The sequence below is a fragment of the Gavialis gangeticus genome, unplaced genomic scaffold (genome assembly GCF_001723915.1).
Source record: "Gavialis gangeticus isolate Ggan-Ray unplaced genomic scaffold, GavGan_comp1, whole genome shotgun sequence".
Classification (NCBI taxonomy): domain Eukaryota; kingdom Metazoa; phylum Chordata; order Crocodylia; family Gavialidae; genus Gavialis; species Gavialis gangeticus.
In genome coordinates, this window is record NW_017728993.1 from 59344414 (window position 1) to 59364037 (window position 19624).

Sequence of the window (19624 nt, forward strand, 5' to 3'; positions counted from 1 at the left end):
TCACTGGCTGTGCTGAAGTATGGCTGTGTGCCGCTGAACAGCTGCCAGATTCCACCTCAGGGGTGGCTGCATTTCAGGACTGGGCAAAATGATTTTCTATCCAGGCTGACCGCAAGCTGTGTGAAACACTTCAGAATGCACTGGGGCTATGACCCAGTATCATGTTGGTTAACACAGATTTCTTGTTGAGCACAAGAAATTAAGATACGCTGCCCCTTCTGGAAGAGAATAAGCTGGTGGGGTATCAGTTTTGCTGACTGTCTGTAATACTCAGTGCTGCAGGCACACAAGAATTCCTAACAAAAGCCTGGGAAGCAATAAACTGCCTGCACACATGGGAACAGATCATCCTACCATGCACAACGTAGCAGGATGCTCTACCCCAGTGTCACATCCATATGGCAATGCCTCCATTTTCATACACAAGCATGTCCTGCAACACTCACTTCCTTCACACCACTCTGCCCTGGCCTAACCTTTGTACAGGCACCCACCTCACTACTGTCCCTTCTTCTGCTGGCCCTTGTGTTTAGCAGAACTGCCCTACACAGTCAGCCCATGGTGTCCACTGTACAAAGGGTTCACAGTGCTCTTGAACTCACATTCGCAGAGCAATTCCTACATGAATCTGCACCCAATGGCCTTGCCTCATATTATTTGTGAATGATTTATACAGTATATTTCTCACCCATCAGGTGAGCTACAGAATAAAAAATCTATTTGTTAATAAATCATCGCTGTATCACAGGCCACAACCCATCACCAGCATTCAGCCTCCCCAGCCACATTCACTTGCACCACAACACCATAACATGCAAGCAATTCACTAAAATGTGATGACTGTTTTCTGTGACCAAGAAACTTGGTGGATCCAGAATGAGACCACAACAGCAAGGTGCACAGCCTTGTTCTTGCAAAAACAGCTCCTGCATCCCTATGGTCTACACAGGCCATCCTAACATGACTTAGAGCCAGAATGGGTATCTCTGCCCAGCAGTCACTGCACTGGGTAAATATACCCTTAATGACTCAACATGGTCAGGACCCCAGTGCCATGAAAAGAGTGCGCTTCTGATAGCTAAGTAACCCACTAACACCACAGAGGGGCATTGCTCATTACAAACCCACAAAGGAGGAGGCATAAGCTATATCACCATCATTTCCATTCTGCCACAATTTGGGTTTATCTTGATCTCCCAACAGCCCAAAGTGATATAGCCACTGAGAAATAAACCATGCCCATATCTGTCTACCACCACATCAAGCAACACAGTACTTACCACATGTGAACACAACAGTGACACATGGAAGCCCATGTCCTGACTCTGACTGGCCAACTGTCAGAAGATGGCCAACGCCATTTTCCTTCATCTAGGAATGCCTCCTGCACGTTCACCTATTCATCTGTCTCTAGCAAGGCCTTGAACATATGCACAAAGAATGATGCAGCCATTGTGAAGACCACCTTAGATTAATGGTACAGCTACAGAGTCTACAGCCAAGGTGACTGCAGTTCATGTAGCTATATGCAAGTATACTCAAGTACCCCTGGCAGCATATAGCAGCATGAAGCTCAGTGTTGGCAGCAAAGCTGCTCATACTGAGCTCCATACTGCTGCAGCTACGCTGCTAGCATACCCAAGGTAACTGGCTTATAGGCAGCTGGAGTATCTGAGTGATACAAGAAGCAGGAGCCTTTGACTGAGGTGAAGATCTTCAGGAACAATTTTACGTGCTTGCAAAATCCCATTTTCCTAAAACCCCACTAGACTGTGACAGGAGCCACACTCTTCTTTGCAAACTCCCCACCCTGTGCGTGGCCAAAATGATAAACTCTCCAAAGCCTCAAATGTGCTTCTGCTCCATGAAGTTATGGCTATGCAACTAGCTGAATGCCATGCCCCATACTGGCTCTCCTTCCCTGCTTCAATCATTCATGTAGCTACATGACCCATTCACAGCCCACCTCTTAAGCTATTAAGCCCCTTTTCCTTTTGGCACGGCCATAAGCTGATCACATTCCACTGCTTGGATCACTGCTCAGTGGGCACTATGTGGAGGAGACTGGCACTGGAAACCCATAGCAGGTGTCCTCTAGGGCAGGGTGCTAATTTACCACCAACTTGTTGAGAAAATTTGGGAATATGTGGAGTGAAATTTTGGCCACCATCTTCTGTGGCAGAAAGATCACAGGCCCTGCGCAGGCTCACTGAAAGAGAGCCTAGCACAGCCTTCAGAAAAATCAAACTTGATCCTGCTGGCACTTCTCTACTGATACCCAGGCTCTCAGCCCCCAAGGCCCTTCTCCCCTGGACTCATGATTTCTATAGGGAACTTGTGCTCTGAAGCTATTTCCTCCATTTTGAATGCAACAACACAAAGCAGACTCAGCTAGTGAAGAACAGGGGGATGTGGAAGGGGCAGCTAGTGAAAGGATGCTACTTGGGGTTCACGTGTTTTTAAAGGTTTCCATGAAAGTGTCTTGTCTCTCAGACGCTCAGCCTTGAGCTGCCAAATCAACACAAACCTCTGTCAAACCCCGTCCCTTCCTCCTGAAAGTCCTGGGAGCTCCAACTTGTAAAGCCTGATATTTTCCCTCTAATTCTAAGCTTGAAGAAAGAACCAGGAGGAAGTACAACATGCAGAAGGAGGAGGTACTTGAAGCCAGCACTGTGCGTAATTCTTCCCTATCCCCAACTGTAGTATGTTTTGAAACTGTCCCCTGCAGAGAAATGACAGGTTACATGACTATGCTATCTACCTGGCAGGTGGTGCCAGGGCTGGTTAGAGAGAGGTGGCTGAGGCAGCTTTGTGACACTGATGAGCATAGTGTGCACGTCACACAGCTGCGTGGTGGAAAGGAGTTATGGTTATGGCATGGCACGACTTGTCTGGCCTGCCTTGCAGTGCAATGGAAAGGTGATAAGGAACTTGGCTTGATGCCAGGTTGGACTAGATGATCTTGTGAGGTCCCTTCCAACCTTACTTCTCTGTGATGAACTATGAACTGACTTTTCAGCTTCCTGCGACAGGCCACCATAGGCTTCTCCTAACCAGTCGGCCTGCGACCTGCCTTTCATTCCACAAAGATGCTCATTACCTATCAGTGCTGCGTGGTTATCGACTGTGTTACAGTCATGTGCAGACATGCCAAACAGCTGGTGCCCACTCTGCTAGGCACTGCACATACATCTCTGACTGAGATCATCTCTAACCTCGGGATGCTAGGCTCTAAGTAGGCAAGAGAGACAAAAGGTGAGAGAAAAGGATACAAAACACAAGCAGAGTACCGGGAACTTGATGAGAGATTATGTGACCAGCTCCAAGTTATAGTGTGTGTGGCAAATAAAAACTGAACTCAGTCTTCCTGAATGAGAGTTTTGCCCATAAAACCATTCCTCATCTCCCAGCTTAGCCTTTCTGCAATTCCCTCTCATTCCTCTGGGATCTTTTTATTCCTAACACAAGGCAACCAACAAAACGAATATGGATAAATGACTCTGAAGATGCAGGATCTAGTGCAAGTACGGTGTCAAAATTCATAGCCTCTTTATTCACAGTTGTCCCACAATTTTCCATCCTTGCAGCACCACCCTCCTTAGGTCTATACACTGCCAGACTGATTCTCAATCAAGTGTCAAATTTGTTTGCTAGGTTGAAAGAAATGGTTGGAAGCCAATATTTTCCATAGTGACTTGTAATATTGTGTCTTCATTTTAAGGTGCTTGTCCTGAACCTCTCTATAAAACAGTCTCCTCATACAGAGGGCAGAAACTCAAGTGTTTTCTGAAAAGCAGAGTCTCTTTGAAGGTGTCTCAAGATGATAATCCAAAGACTGAGACACCAGAAATTATAAGGCATTTGTTTTTTTAAAATCTTGATCTGAATTAATGGCAACTAGGCATGCATCTTTGTAACAAAATGTTAACCTGTATCTTATCCTGCAAATCTAGAACTCAGCACTGAATTAACTTCAGAATCATTACATTTTGTGCATGTTACATATATTTAATGTAATAAGAGCAATGAACGGATGATTGAAATAATCTGAAATAAAGATAAGAGAAATAACTGAGTGAATACCCTAAAGCTAATGGTCATCACACAGTAACCCAGACCACCTGTAATCTAAGGAAATCACTGCTCTTTCAACTCTAATTAACACTAATAACTTGAACCTTCTTGACTACTGCTGAAATTACTTTGAGATGAATAGTCTGGAAAATATCGGAAATGAAATGCTTTTACCAGGTGCATAATCACAATCTGACCAATACAGAATCCCAGATTAATTTTTTTAAGTCTGTGGGTTTTATAATATGAATATAGTTATGTTAATAATAATATTTTTACATCTTGGTGCCAGAGCAAATATTAATAAACTACATGCCTCACAACATGCCTGCAGAGTAGGTAAGCATTAGCTGTATTTGTACCTAGGTTACTGAGGTATAGCATAGTTAAGAGACTTGTCCAAGATAGGCAGTTAGTCTGTTGCAGGACTAGCAATAGAAATTACTTTTGCAGAGAAGTGCTAGTTTATGATGGAAAAAAGCACCACAGCCCTGCAATGGGGGCACACAGTTGGGACTCAGCACACCTGTATTAAACTCCTGGCTTTGCTGCTGATAGGCTGGGGAACCTTGGCAAGTCACCACGTCTGTGTTCCCTCACTCAGCCCCTATCTTGCCTGTAAACTCCTGGAGACTCCTGTTTGCAGTGAGCTGGAAAATTGCTTTAAAAAGCGGGTAAAAAAAAAATAAAGATCCCTATTTGACCCTGGTGGTCTACAGAAATGTGTTGTGAGATGAAATGTGGAGCTTGAAACTGCAAAGATAGCTGGGTACTGCTGCCAGGTGCCAGTGGACAGTTGTTATTACCTATGGTAAAGGATTTAGCAGGAATTAAGAGAATGATAAGGCAAAGGAAAAAAAGAGAAGGGCTATTAAGTCACTGCCAGTGGCAGGCATGTAGTAAGACAAGAGTAATGCACATGGCACTCGATTCGCCACTACCTCATCCTCCACCCCTTCCCTTCCCTGAATTGTCTTGTCCTGTCCAGCAGGTGTCTTCTGACCTCAGCTCTCAGAGCAGGCCTGACTTACTGACAAGTGTGCTCATGATGCCTTGCACAATGGAGTTTTCATTCCTGCATGGACCGTGGGGGTGCTATTATTACAGTCATTGTCCTTACAGAAGCAAGTGAGTAAAGCCGCTACCATGGATCACTGAGGGAAGCCTATTAATGCAATTAAAACAACTGGGAACAATTACTAGAGAGGCATGATAGATTTATGTCCTATGAAAATGGGCAACACCTGAAGCAAACCCAGGTCACTTTTTCTGAAGCAGAGGATGTTGCCTATGCTGCTGATGGTGACTGCTTTGTAACAAAGACAGCTGTCCAACAGGCTACATTCACAAAACCAGATGCTGAAACACACAGTGATGATGAATCAGCCAAGCTATCCAGATCCAGCAACAGCAGTGAAAAATGCTTAGCTACTCACCAGGCTAATGCTTAAAAATGAAAAGACGAGAGGTAGGACACTGTGGATTTGCACCAGCAGACAGCTGGCCACTGTGTTATGGCAGCATGATGGAGATTTAAGAGCTTCACTTAAAGGTACTGGCACTAACAGTTAACACTTGGACACCTTCCATCTGAGGAGCTCTGAACACACCACAGACGTTAATTCATTCCACCTCAAGACAGTCCTACAAGGCAGAGTTTTGCCCCTGTTCTAAAGCCAGGCAAATCAAGACAGAAAAATTAAGTTTCTTGCCTTAAGGTAGAGTTGGGACAAGAACCCAGGTGTCCTGACTCCCACATTTTTCATGCTCCCTATGTCTGGACACAAGCATGCTACTCCTACAAGATAGGGTAGCACATCTGAACAGCCCAGTTAATAACAGTGGGTGCTTTACAGTGCTCTGAGCTGTTACATTGTCAACACAAAAACCCAAGCAGACCAGCAAGCCCTGCAATGCTGCACTTGTGGGGGGAGAGGGGGCAACCCCTTTTGTCCCCACTCCCAGCCCTTCCTCTGTGCCCTTCCACACCCCAAGTCACACACAGCCCCTCCTTCAGGAGGGAGGGGATGCTCTCCTTACCTCACTCCCCATGCCTTCTTTCCTCTGGGCAGGGTTTATCTCAATTCTGTGCAGAAGCCTTAATATTGCCTAGAAGTCAGAAGACCGTGTGGTTGCTTTGAATGTGTTCTGTCATTTCTTCTGCCTGGTAAAGGCTGGGATAGGGGGCTGGGGGACATGCCCCTCACCAACCTCCTTCATCACTGCACATGCTTGGCTGGTGTGCTGCTTGGACAGGTTTCTTCTCATCCCCATTCTCCTCCCCTTGTTGTATACTCTCACTGTGGGAACATGGTGCCTCCTTGTGTCTCTCCACTCAAAAGCCACAGCAACAGCTATTAAAACGGATGCCCGCCTTTCCACATCTTCATCTGCTTTAACCAATGAAGCAAATGATGCAAGCAGTCCTAACGGGTTGGGGCAGAGAGAGCTTCTCACCAGCCTCATCCTTTCCCCCAGTTCGTTTCTGAAGAGCCTGTCCCCATGCTGAGGCACTGAGGCTTCTCACACAATAGTTTTCAGCACCTAGTACACCGCCCTGCTGTGAAAATTACACCTGGAGCATCTGGCATGGGACTAGCAACACCAGCAGAGCTATACAGACATAAGAGAACTGTCTGGCATAACAAAGCGGGGGCTGTCCATTGTCTGCATCCCTGTGGATCTGAGAACCTGTGTCTAAACTAGTGTGGCCATTCATCCAGTTTTAGAGAGGACAGTCCAGTTTTCTGGTCCTCTGTCCTCTACTGATATGAAATTGGATGCCTTTATGTCCTCTATTTTTCACTACTTGGCACCGCCCCCCCCCCACCGCCACCCCTGCCTGCGGGAGCGCCTCATTCGGCCCACCCCTGCCGCCGACACCACCGCAGCTGCCTGCAGGAGCTCCCCAGTCACCGCCATCACGCCCCCACCACCGACACGGCCATGGCTGCCTGCGGGAGCTCGCTGCGCCTCCCAGCCGTGGGAGGCACGCAACGTTCATGGTGGTGGGGACAGTACAGTTGCACTAAAAGCAACTGTCCTCTATTTTTGAGGTACCTCGATGGCCACCTGAGTCTCGAAACACTGAGGTGAATCCATGACTAGTCTCAAGCCCATCTTTAGAGACATAAGTGACTGGTGCCTCCCAAATCTAGGGGAGCACCTGCAGAAGCTGCTGCCAGCGGCGGCCCTGTCAGGGAGGGCACCAGCCCCACCAACAGCATCAGTGTCGGCTGTCAGGGGGGCACCGGCCCCTTCGGAGAGGCACGTGCACCCCCGTGCACCCCTACCAGTCGCCTATGTTTAGAGAAACCAGAAGACAAAGCCAACACTCCACGCCCTGTTAAACTGAATGCACTGAGTGGCAGGCAAGTCCTATGCTGGGAAAAGCTGAATGAATAATTTCACAGTACATTTGACCAATGCCATAGTATTTGGGAGATGAATGGCTAGACAAACATTGGCTTTGTGATACCCCAGCTGAGCTGGGCCATGAGCGGCTTCTTGCATTTTTCAAGTCAAACATTCCTGACTCTGCCGTCTGTGAGACTCCTGTAGCAAAGGACAGATCTGTTGCCAATCCCCTACTGCAGCCTTATCCAGGATTACTTTAGAAGGGAGATTTTTATAAGTACCTTGGCGGTGGGCTGGAAAAGAATGGTGTGACCTGGGGCTCCTACAAAGCGAGGGGACTATGCCAACTACCAGTGGTGTCAGGATGCTACAGAATGGTCCTGTCTGGGACCAGGTGAAACAGAGAATGGTAACATGCAGCAACAGTGAGGGTTAGCCATTTATATTACATAGCCCTTGTGCCTCCTCAGGAAACACACTGAATGTCCTAAATTACAATGGCTCTGTCCTCCAAACGCCCCTCATTAACTCCTTTTTCTTCAAGCCATAAAAGATGTACCGGGCCAGATCCCCACCTTGTACCAATAAACTTCAGTTCACAGATTTGGATGGACTTACAGCAATTTACATCAAGGATATGGCCCAAACACACCTAGACAGATCCTCAGTGTAAGTAATCACCATTCTGTTGACTTCCATGAAGTTACACCCATTTACACCAGCTGAGGGTGTGGCCCAGTATCATCTAGCTTTTATAAAATGACAGAATTTTGCCAGCAGCCATGGAACAAAATGTGCTGCTAAAGTCCACAGGCAAGCCAAAGATTGTGCTATTTCTGGTATATCAGATAGCTTAGAGGCTAATGTGTATATGACAAACAACAAGAGTGCAAATTAAATAAGGTTTTACACTACCAGGAAAAAAAAACACCAAGATGACAGGGAAATACAAACAAACAGAGGAGCCCTTGAACAGCAGCAGGGAGTTGGAGTCTGTGTGTTTGTGTGGGTTTCTCCTGCCCTCTAGCTCTGATCTGAACAGATGTGCATGCAGGGTGATTAACAAGACGAATCTTTAGTCCAATTTGGGTTTAAAAATGTAATAGGACAGGAGGCTGTGGGGGCAGGGGAGTATTAAAGAGATTTGGGTCTCTAAGAAGGTTAAATCCCCACAAATAGCCTTCAGCCTGTGGCAGCTCTAAACCAGCAAAATTCCCTTTATTTAAACACTTGAGTTTAAAAAAAAATTATAAGAAGATTTCGGAGAAATTATGCTTAAAAACTGTCCGACTGTTCCCATGTCTGTCTGTAGTGGTGCCTGCTTAAGACCCTCGTGTCTGCATTTCCATGATTATCATCCGTCTCCCCCTTTCTTCTCCATTTCCACCCATCTCAGCATGCACTGAGGCCCTGAGCAGCTAGCATGTCTACCAAGCCAAACAGTTCCCCTTCTGATGTCTCCCAGAAATAAAGCACCATGGTATTAACCAGCCTCTTCAGCCTGGTACCTCTTGTGATCTGGGCAATCAAGTTTCTCCTAAATGACCCTAGGAGAGAAGTTCAAAATGAGCCACATGCTGGTTTTATCTAACTCTAACTGTGCCTGGGACAGGCTGGGATTTGATTCAGAGAAAAATTAAGCTAAAACAGGATTCAAAATCAGGTTGGGTAGGCTGTTGGGAGCTTTATCAAGAGCCTGGTGTGAGCTCCCAGAAAAGGCTGAGCACTGCCTCCTGCCTCTCCCAAAACAAAGGAGACAGTTGTACTTACTTGAAGAAGTCTTCCTTGCAGTAGACGCTGCCAGCTCTGGAGAAGCACCTGTCTGCCAGCTGCATTTGGCAGTCCGCACACTTGAGGCAGGAGCTGTGCCAGTGCCTGTCTAGGACTTTCAGGATGAATTTATCCAGGATGTGCTGGTTGCAGCCAGCACACTGGGGAATCTCTGAAGGGGCAGCGATTGGAAGAAAGAAAGGAGAAGAGCAGCGTCAGTGAACACAGCACCCTTTGAGGAAGAAATCAGCAGCAAGTGAGGAGTCAGAGCCCTTTGCTCTACTTGGTGAAGATATGTGGATGGGAACAGGCCACTTACTGAAGGTCTAATATCCATGAAGCTAAGCTCATGTTGTGGCCCTGTACCCTCCGTGCAAGCACTTCACACTCCCACTCCCCCCTGCTCATGGCCCGCTTCTGCTGTTCCAGCAATACCACCCACTTCCCTCGGCACAGTATTATTTGTTATAACTCACTGTCAACCAGATGCTGAGGTATCAGGGCCCTGTTGTGCCGTCTAGCGAGAGACACCCCTTCAGTGCTTCATCTCCCCCTTCCTCACTGATGTCCTCCTCAAGGGCCTGCACAACTTCACCTTCTCAACTTCCCTTTCCTCTTGCTCTCTCTCTGGCTTCTTGTGCCCAATAAATGGAAGAGGGAGCAGATTGCACACCATCCCTAGCCAACCCTGATGAAGTGTGTGAAGAACACAAGGCATTTTGGCGATGGAGAGCAGCTAATGCTGAATTGCAGGTTGCACTACAAAAGGTGCTGTTAGAAATGGCTCATGCTGCTGGAAATGATAGCTTCTGAATGGGCTAAGTGGTCCTAATTTTCTGTGGTCAGCAAAACTCCCATATCAAGAGGAGCGTCTGTCTCATGTCCTGGTCAAATTTTAATCCCACTGCCAATACCCCACCTAACTACTCCCCCTTGCAGTTACTGTGACTTTGCATTGAATTTGACATACAAGCATAGGTCAGGTTGCAGATATCCAGACCATGTGCACAACATTGTGCAAAAGGACATTATTATGGTTGCAAAAATAAAGCACTCAGAAAATGGGAATTAACTTTCTACCCCTAGTAAATCTAGGAAATTATCTTTCTACCCCTGGGAAATTATATTTCTACCCCTAGTAAACCTCTCATCTAATTTCCTCATTCCTATTGCCTCTCACTCCCAGTCTCTAGCTGGGCTTCTTGTCTGATTTCAGTGCCCTACCCCCCTTCACCCACTTTCTTCATCAGTCTCATTGCTCAGCCAGTCCCAGGTCCCTCTCAACCCTCTGACTTCTTAGCAGAGCCATTTCCACTACTCTCCCATCTCTTTCCCCAGCCTACTAATTCCTAGGCCCCTTGCCCAAAGGGCTCCAATTTCCTTGCCTAGTCAATTACAACCTTTTCTCCATTCCTTGGTTCCTTTCCCAGCCTTTCCCACCAGCTCCCCATCCCAGTTTAACCTTTCCACTCTCCACCAGCCTGCATGTTCATTTTTCCAGTTTGTATCAATATAGTTGTTCCAGTCCCACCATATCCAGCTCTTGTCCCATCTGCATTAGATTCACACAGATTCTTCTTCCATGCTGCTTGGGTCCAGATGCAGAAGCACTCAGATCCTACAAGGGAGCTCCCTGCTCTTGTTTTGGATACTTAGACCAAGCAGCAGCCTGGCCCAACAAGGAACTGCAGTTCCAAGGAAATCTGGCACTGCCCCCAGCAACCCCAGGCTGAGGCATGAAATTTGCAGGGGATTAAGTCTCCAAGTTCTGCAAAATCTTCACTGTGAAGAAGCTGACTACAATTGTTCAAAGGTTTATAACCTGGCCAAAGCTGGGTGGATTTCCAAGGGGGAGTGGAAAAAGTGTGCCTGTGACCCTAAGGTAATCCCTCATGTTAGATTGCAAGTCCCAGCTCCAAAGCATGAGGGCACAAAGGCTGCTCAAAGACCATTTGCCAACATTTTTTAACCTGAGCAAAAGCATCAGGATGTTTTTCTTAGCCTTGTCTTAAGAAACAGATTTTTCTTTTTTGCTTAAATTTTCCAAGAAAAGGCAGACGCACTGTGGACAATCCAAGCCGTTAAATTCTGGCATGATGGTAAGCTACTGAAAACTGGGGCACATGTTAGAAAGGGTCCAAAAACCTTAATAACAGGCAGTGTTACCAGTCCCACTTCTAATACCACAGCCTGCAAGGAGTAGGACTAGGTAAGATAATGCCTGAAACAGAAGAATCTGGGACAAGTCCTGGTAAAAGTTTGAGTCTCTGCTGCTTAAATCAGGACCAACCTTTTTGGCTGGCATGCCACAAATTAAGCCCCACACCCTCCCCAAGTACCACTCTAGTCCCCTTCCCTTGCCTGGTTTGCTGCTCTACTTTCTGCTCCCTTCTCTGTGCTCCATGTGCAATCTGCTGCTCTGCTTTCTACTTTCTACCCTGTGCTCCCTGCCCTATCTGCTGATTTTTTTTCCTGCTCCTTGCCCTATCGGCTGCCTGCCCCCTCCCCAACCTACCACCTGCCATACACACAGGCTGTCCATGCCACTTGTAGCATGCATGCCACAGGTTGGCCAACCCTGGCTTAAATAAAGTACTAACACCTTCAGCTGGCAGCTGTGGAAGCTTCTTACCCCCGTTAGCAGACCAAGGAGTCACAAAAATACACACTAGGCTATTACAGAGTACATGACCAGCTGATGAGCGTAAAGGCATCTACAGAGTATATGGTGCGGTATGTGAAAAAAAGAGTGAAGTGACAGAGCAGAAGAGCAAAACTAGTACAAGGAGCAAGATCATATGGCTCATTGTTGTCTTACTGACTCCAGTCAAACTGACTGGTCCCCTCTCTTCCCACCTTCCCCCTATGTACCCCCCCCACACACACACACACAATCCTTGTTTATCAGTAGAAGTGGCTGTTCCAGGGATCCGGCTTGCAAAAATTCTCCTCTACCACCTAGGCCTGTATAGCAATCCAAAAACAGCCACCGAGTCAGATCATGGAGTCTGTGTGCTGTTTATTCATTCATGTCACGTCCTCTGCAGTTTCATTTGGATACTGGGTAACTACTTTGCTTTCCCTCCTAAACTGCTGTGCCATGTTCCTGAGCCCTGTTAAATTGCTACCTTGTTCCCCGCCAAAGGTGGTTGCATTTCACTGGCATCTGAAATGATCCCACTGGTACTGTATTTATGCTTTATAAAGGGCTTTTAAAATGCTTTGGGGTGAGAGAGTCTATATAAATGCAAGATATATATCTAGCTATCTAGATTCATATAAGATGTCTGTCTATAGATAGGCAGCTTATATAGATCTAGATTGCCAGATATTTATCTCTATTTCTGTCTGACTATAGTTCAGAATAAATGGAACGCGCTGTAAAAGTCTGCAGGAGAAGATTGCCCAGTAAAAGCAATGCACATAATGCTGACATGCATGCATGAAAGAAGATTGATTTCTGAAGAAACATGCCCCATAGCAGGAATGTAATATCACTGAAGATGTTTATGCATCAGGTCTTCCTTTCTCTCTGTCTCCTATTGGATAGTTTGGTGGTATCAGGACACTGACTGGCAGTAAATATTTGGGCATTTTCATGCTGCCACAAATCCTGATAATGATCAGGAGTTACTCTATTTTAGCAAAATGGTATAGCCAGACTGATTAGCTTATTGATAAGTGTTTTAAAACTCATGGGCATCAGCCAGTCTGAAGCCAGTTTACCCTCTGAAACAGATTTCACTCAAACAAAAAAATCAACCCTATACCTCTTAAAGCCATTTCCTGATTGGCAGAAGCAGGTAATCAGCTTCTGGGCCAACCAAAGTATGGCTTCTCTGATGCAGTCAAGTGGAACCTCCAATTTGTCTTCAGCGCTGGTTTGGAGCAATGCTGTCTGGGAAGGCGGGCAGCTCTTACAAGCAAGACATTAGACTAGAGCGAGAGAGAGCTGGACAGGCTCTACCACTGACCAAATGTGTAACCATGGGCAAGTCACTTACTAGCTCCCTGTACCAACTCCTTTCAAAAAAAGATACTCCTTTTGTCTTCGGAGCTTCCAAGCTTTTCATACAGGGACTGCATCATTCTATTTGCACGTAGAGCTTGTAGCACACTCTTGAGGGGTGCAGCCTGCGTGGCTTTACCATAATAGCAACACTAATACAAAGCTCTTTTTAAAATTCTTCATAGTAATGTAGGGCCAGAAGGAACTTCGAGAAATTATCTAGTCCATCCCGCTGCGCTGAAGCAGAATCAAACCTGCTTAGACCACCTCTGACACATGTCTGTCTAACCTGCTCTTCAACTTCCCCAGGTAGCCTGGTACTCTGTCTTACCATGCTAACAGAAAATTGTTTTCCTAATATCCAGCCTAACATCTTCTTTGCTGCAAATTATGCTGATGTTGCTTTGTCCTTTCCCAAATGGCTGGTGAGACAAACTGATCACTGTCCTCTTTATGACAAACTTCTACATATTGGAGGATTATCATCATGTCCTTCCTCTGTCCACTCTTTCCTAGACTAAACAAATCCCATTCCTTCAAGCTTTCTTTATAGTTCATGTTCCCCAAACTTTGTAGCATTTTTATCGCTCCTCTCCGAACCCTCCTCAATTTTTTTTTCTCTCTCTCAGTACAGCATGCCAGCTGAGACATCCTTGGTACACATTGAACAGAGTAATTTACCTCTGATGTCTCATATATGACACTCCTGTTAATATATCCCTGAATTAGATTTGTCTTTTTATAACAGCATCACACTGTTGACTCATATTTATTTTTTGATCCATTATAAACCCCAGATCCTTTTCTGTAGTATTGCTGCCTAACCAGATAGTCCCCATTTTGCTTCTCTTTTCTAAGTGCTTTTCACTTGTCTTTATTGAGTTTCACCTCGTCGATTTCAGACCATTTCTCCAATTTTTCATGATCATTTTGAATTTAGATCCTGTCCTTGCAGGCACTTGCAACTCCCCTCTCGCCAGCTTGATGTCAGCGACATATTTTGAAAGTAGGCTCTCTGCACCATTGTCCACATTGTTAATGAAAATATTGAATAGAGCTGAATCCAGAATAGACCCCTTTGGGATCTCACTTGAAATGCCCTCCCTATTTGACAGGGGACTACTGATAACTATTCTCTGAAAGCAATTTTTCAACTACATGTGTCCTGACCTGATGGTGATTACAGCTAGAGCATACTTCCTTCATCTCAGTCTCTTTCTCCTTTAGTGACCCAGTGACTAGCTAAGGAGAATCACTGATGGGTTCCAAAGAGCATCCCACCCAGCCACCTCCAAAATCCACATGACACAAGGCAATGAAGATCAGATGGAAAATTGTCCTTCTCATCAAAGATGAAAGAATAAGAGAAAGATATTAAATATAATCAATATGCCTGCTTTGTCTTTTTAAATGGAATTGTCTTTGTTTAGGTCAGCTCTCCCACTGCTATCATATGCCTGCAGAATGGCTTTCATTTATTTAATTTATTTTAACTAAATTATTTGGTATAATAGGAATAATGTTAATGGAATTATACACTGTGACTAGATTACTGTCTAGCTTTTTAACAACAAATGTCTCAGCTTCACCTCTCTGCTTGCAGTATTTTTGATAAATACTTTACCTCAGCATTTGTCTTTCAATGACAGTTATCCAGCACAATAAGTAATTAGATTAGTGGTCCTGCTTAATTGACTGCATATCTATCTGTACAAATTCATTCCCCATTTGTTCTTATGCCTCTACCTACATGACTATCTAACGTGCAGAAAATACAGTCCAATAAGAAAAAAGAGAGATATGTCTTTTCTTATTCTTAATATCTTTACAATATTCTTGCCCTGTCACTTTTCCACTATACATGATCAAATGTTTTTAGAGGGAATTACTACTGGCCACAACTACAGGATGAGATAGGACCACATGAGCTTGCAATCTACAAAAGGGTCAAACAAATGATTGGACAAAATAATTTAGATCCTATATGGAAAAATCAGCCTTAAATACAATGAATCATAGGATACCACAGGGCTTGGGTTACAGAATGCTTTTGCACTGGGCACTCACTAAACACACATCAGAGCCAAATCTTACTTGCATGGTGCTTTCCTTTATCTTCCTTTAGCAGCTGGACCATATGAAGGGATTAGAGTCTACTACTGTTTGCAACAAGTGCTAAAGGTACCCATTTTTACTGCTAAAAGCCCTTGCTCAAAGCAACCCACATAGGTAGCTTTACACCATGATAACATTAAAATCTACACACTGAAGCTTCTTACTGATTTTAGCTATTTTAATCGTGGGCATTAACTTGGAGAGGGAAAAACACAACATTTTAAAATAAAAATAATCTTAAAATTCCTCTGTGCCCGATTGTTTTCAGATATGATTTTCAACTACCATTCAGAAAAAAATATAAAATAGTGGGATTTAATGTTTGACTCCAAAAATGAGCTACTGATTGGTTTCTGACCAGGATTCTCAAAAGAAAAAGGGTATCTGGGGTGTTTTGGTTTTTGAAGAGACATGCCTAATTTACAGAAGATACTGAGAACTCACTGCCCTGAAAATGAGACAGTTTGAAAATGCCTCAAACCAGGCACTGTAAAAATCTATCACATCTGAAAATCTATTACTAACTTAAGCGCATCTAAAGGCGAGACTGTACCCCCTCTGTTGTGTGGCTTCATTCAAGAGTGAAAGAAAAACCAGAGAGACATTCCCCCAGTGCATACAGCAAAACAAGATCCCTCTCAGTATGCAGAAAAGAGCTTTAGAGCAACATCAGATTTTCTGAATGGACTTATACACCAGGACATTAAAAAAGCCCTGGCTAAGGAGTAATATAACCCTCAGCTGAATTTTACACATGCTGTGATGTACAGCATTTAAAAACCAGGGGTACATGATGCTGCTTTTCAGGCAAGCAATGGGTTGTGCCTGGTTCCAGAATTCCCCCAGCCTTGTTAGCTGCATGGGATCAGGCTTTTGGGAGTCAAGGATACCCTGCTGTGTGTGCATCCCTGCTCTCTTTATAACCACTACACTATTATCATTTTTTAAAAATGTAGCTCATACTTCAGGTTCAGTACTACTCCTTGCCCTGCCCACTAGGGTTTTGAAATGATGGATTGACAGATTCTCTGTGGTCTGTATCAATGCCACTCGCCGGCAGCACATCTGATATCAGATCAGTGGTTAGAATGATTTATGACACCCAGCTTCATCTTTAGATCACCAACTCCCACCAGAAAAAAATAATTATTGAAACAAAACGGATTCTGACAGACTGCAGAAAATTCTTAACACCAGTTTGTCACCGAGAATGTCAGAAATAAAAATGCAGACATAATCCAAGAGACCCCCTAATGGATGTGGTCCCAAGGCAAATCTCAGAGCATGGCCCCCTAATCTTCAAGGAAGTACAACATCCGAATGTGAATTTTCCAGATGGTCCCTACTTTTTTTTAAGACAAGATGAAAACAAATCCTTCAAATTCAAACATTTCTCAGATTTGGGCATCTTAGTTTTGGAGCAAGAATGCATTTCCAGCTATGCTCCTTTCTCATCCTGCATCTCACATTTGTAGCACAACCACACACATGGAACACATAGGCAATGGAGCCTGCTTTTAGTGAGCACAGATATAATGACAGTACCAGCTAATGGAGCTGCTCCTTTAAAAATAAATAAAAAACCTTTATGGGGATATAAAAAGGTAACTTCAGCTGAAGCAGACAAAGCCCCACATTGTTTTATTACATCACAAAGTGCAATTTGCTTTCCTGGATCTTTTGCTCAGTCTTTTCCCACAAGTTCCAATGAAAGTTTCGCTTGAGTGAGAACTGCAAAATCAGGCTCCAAAGGAAGGTGGGGGAAAGAAATGACTTGCTTGGCTCCCTGTGATCAGAGACCTGACGGGGAGAATGACTAGCATTTGAAAGCTTTATCCCAACTACATAGTTGGTCCAATAAAGGAGATCACCCTAAAAAATCGTTGCCCCGCACATTCCTGGACCATCACAGCTACTTTATTTCTGGATGTCTGTAATTTCTGGACCATCACAGCTACTACATCACTCTTACACTACAGTTCACTCCAAACCTAATACAGAGCCTCTTGAAGACAACTCAGTGAGCTGTGGCTCAGCTCTTCTGGGAAGCTTAGTTATTCAGCATGAACATGATAATATCACCCTGAAAATGAGGATCATGGTCCCATCGTGCTGGATGCCACAAGACATAGCTCCTGCAGGGGGAAGGGTTCAGTCAAATATCAACAGTGTTTAAATTTTTCCAGATATTTAGTTGGTCTAATAAAAGATATCACATATACCCAAAGAATCTTGTCTGCCAACAGTGTTTAAAGACAAGTATCAATTTGCACTGTCATTTAAAAAAAAAAATAAGTGCCAATTAATCCCACCTGCTCTGAACCTAGGCATTAGACCCAAAACATCTGAGTCAAAAGGATCAGTCTTTATGAATATGATATTACATTCACATATTTTACATTACTTATTTTATACCAAAGAGTTTCACAGACTACACACTTGCAGCACCACTGGAATGCAACCACCTCAGGGGTAGAGAGTCCTGGCTGACTGGTGCACAGAGCCCTGTACAGGAAGAGAGGGGTGGATGTAAAAAAAAAAAAAAAAAGGAAAACGAAAAGAAAAGCAAGGGCAGTGTTTGGGACTCTAATATCCATGAAGAACAGACAGGAATCGTTTTTAAGACCACATTGAAAGTTACCCCCACAGATACAGCTGGGTCCAAACCTCCATCCCCAGAACTGAACTCCTGCTCACTGCAGAGGGAACTGCGTGCACCTAATTAATGCAGGACTGGGCCCATCAGATGGGCCACTATAAAGAATTTATTGCCATGAGTTTGCAGTGACCATACCACTCCTGTGAATGAATTATGAGGCTTTTCCCAAATAAGCAGCAATGAAAACTTTATAGCATCACTGCCATCACATATTTTGTTTATGCCACTAATTTTTGTCCTTTAAAAAAAAATCCTGATTTGCTATTTCCTCCTTAAAGTACATTAGTTACTATGGAAACAGTGATGTCATTTGTATAGGCAGACCTTAGTGACATCCGAATGAAAAGGTAGGGGAGTTTTGTGGCAGAACGGGCCCTACACTGTTAGCAGAGGTGAAGGCAGGATTAAAGCTAATGGCTCAAATCCTCAGCCGCGGTGAACTAAAGAAATTCGGTCAATATAAACAGAGATACACTGATTTACACTATGCGCAGATTTGGCCGCATTTTTAAAGCTAATGCCAGTTGCTATATTGCTCCAAACGATCTTCAGATAGCCCTAGGTATGTCCTTAGCACCAGAACACAGACAAAAGGACAATCTTATAGCGAGAAAAAAATCAGCATAAATATACAGGGAAGGCAAGAGAAAAGCTCCCTGTGCAACTGGCTTCTCGATCCTTGCATGAATACTGCGCATCTGCCTCAAATGGACACGGTTCAGGGTGGGATCGGAGTTAACTCGGGCGGCAAAGCAGGGCTGGGAAAGGCAGGGAGGACCCGCGGGTGCCCCGCCACCGAAGAGCAGGCACATGCAGAAAGGGGAGCGACGCCGGTTGTGCCGGTCCTCGCGGGCTCCGAGCCGCAGGCTGCCGTGACCGCCCCGCCGCCACGTACAAAGGGCTGGCGCGGCACTGCCAGCACTGCCGATCGCGGCCAGCAGCCAGCAGCACGGCGAGGCTGCGGTCTGGGTGGCAAACGGGGGCAAGGGCAGAGTCAGACTTTACCCACCGCTAGCTGACATGGATTGAGAACAAATCCGTTTAATTCTCCAACCCCTGTATAAATACCTAGGGTACAGGCTCCCCCATCACGCGCGGGTTTAGCCAGGACTTTGAAATGATCTGCGATCCCTGGCCGCATAGACCACCTCAGGCTGAACTACGGCAGGGTCTCCTAAACGCCGGGATTATTTGGGAAGCTGGATGGGCTGGACGGACGTTTCCCGGCAGAAAGGATCGCGGTGGGAGGAGGAGCGCACCGGGCTCTGCCGCGAGGAGGCCGGTGCCCGGCCGAGGGCAGCGCTGCAGGGGGAGGCCAGTGCCCTGCCCCGCCTGTCCCACGTGCCCACTCACACGGAGCCCTCGTGAAGAAGGCAGAGGAGATGTACACGTTACAGACTGCCTAAAGTGTGCGTCTGTCTGTCTGTCTGTCTGTCTGCCTGTCTATCTATCAGTATCGTACGGTATATATATCTGTGTATCTTTCTAGCTATCTACGTATCTATCTACCTTTCCGTATATGTAGGTGTACCTATCTCTCTCTCTGTATATACGGTATATGTATGCGTATATATTTATCTATCTGCGTATCTATCTGTATATACCGTATATGTAGGAGTATCTCTCCCTCCCTCCCTCCC

General features: G+C 45.2%; 1 protein-coding gene across 1 annotated transcript in view; it reads right to left on the bottom strand.

Moving 5' to 3' along the window:
- Positions 1 to 19624, bottom strand: part of LHX4 (LIM homeobox 4) — a 58780-nt gene that overhangs the window by 26324 nt on the left and 12832 nt on the right. Inside the window, exon 2 of the mRNA XM_019501782.1 lies at positions 9202 to 9373. Coding sequence (XP_019357327.1) covers positions 9202 to 9373 — 172 coding nt within the window. The remainder of the gene's footprint in view (positions 1 to 9201; positions 9374 to 19624) is intronic.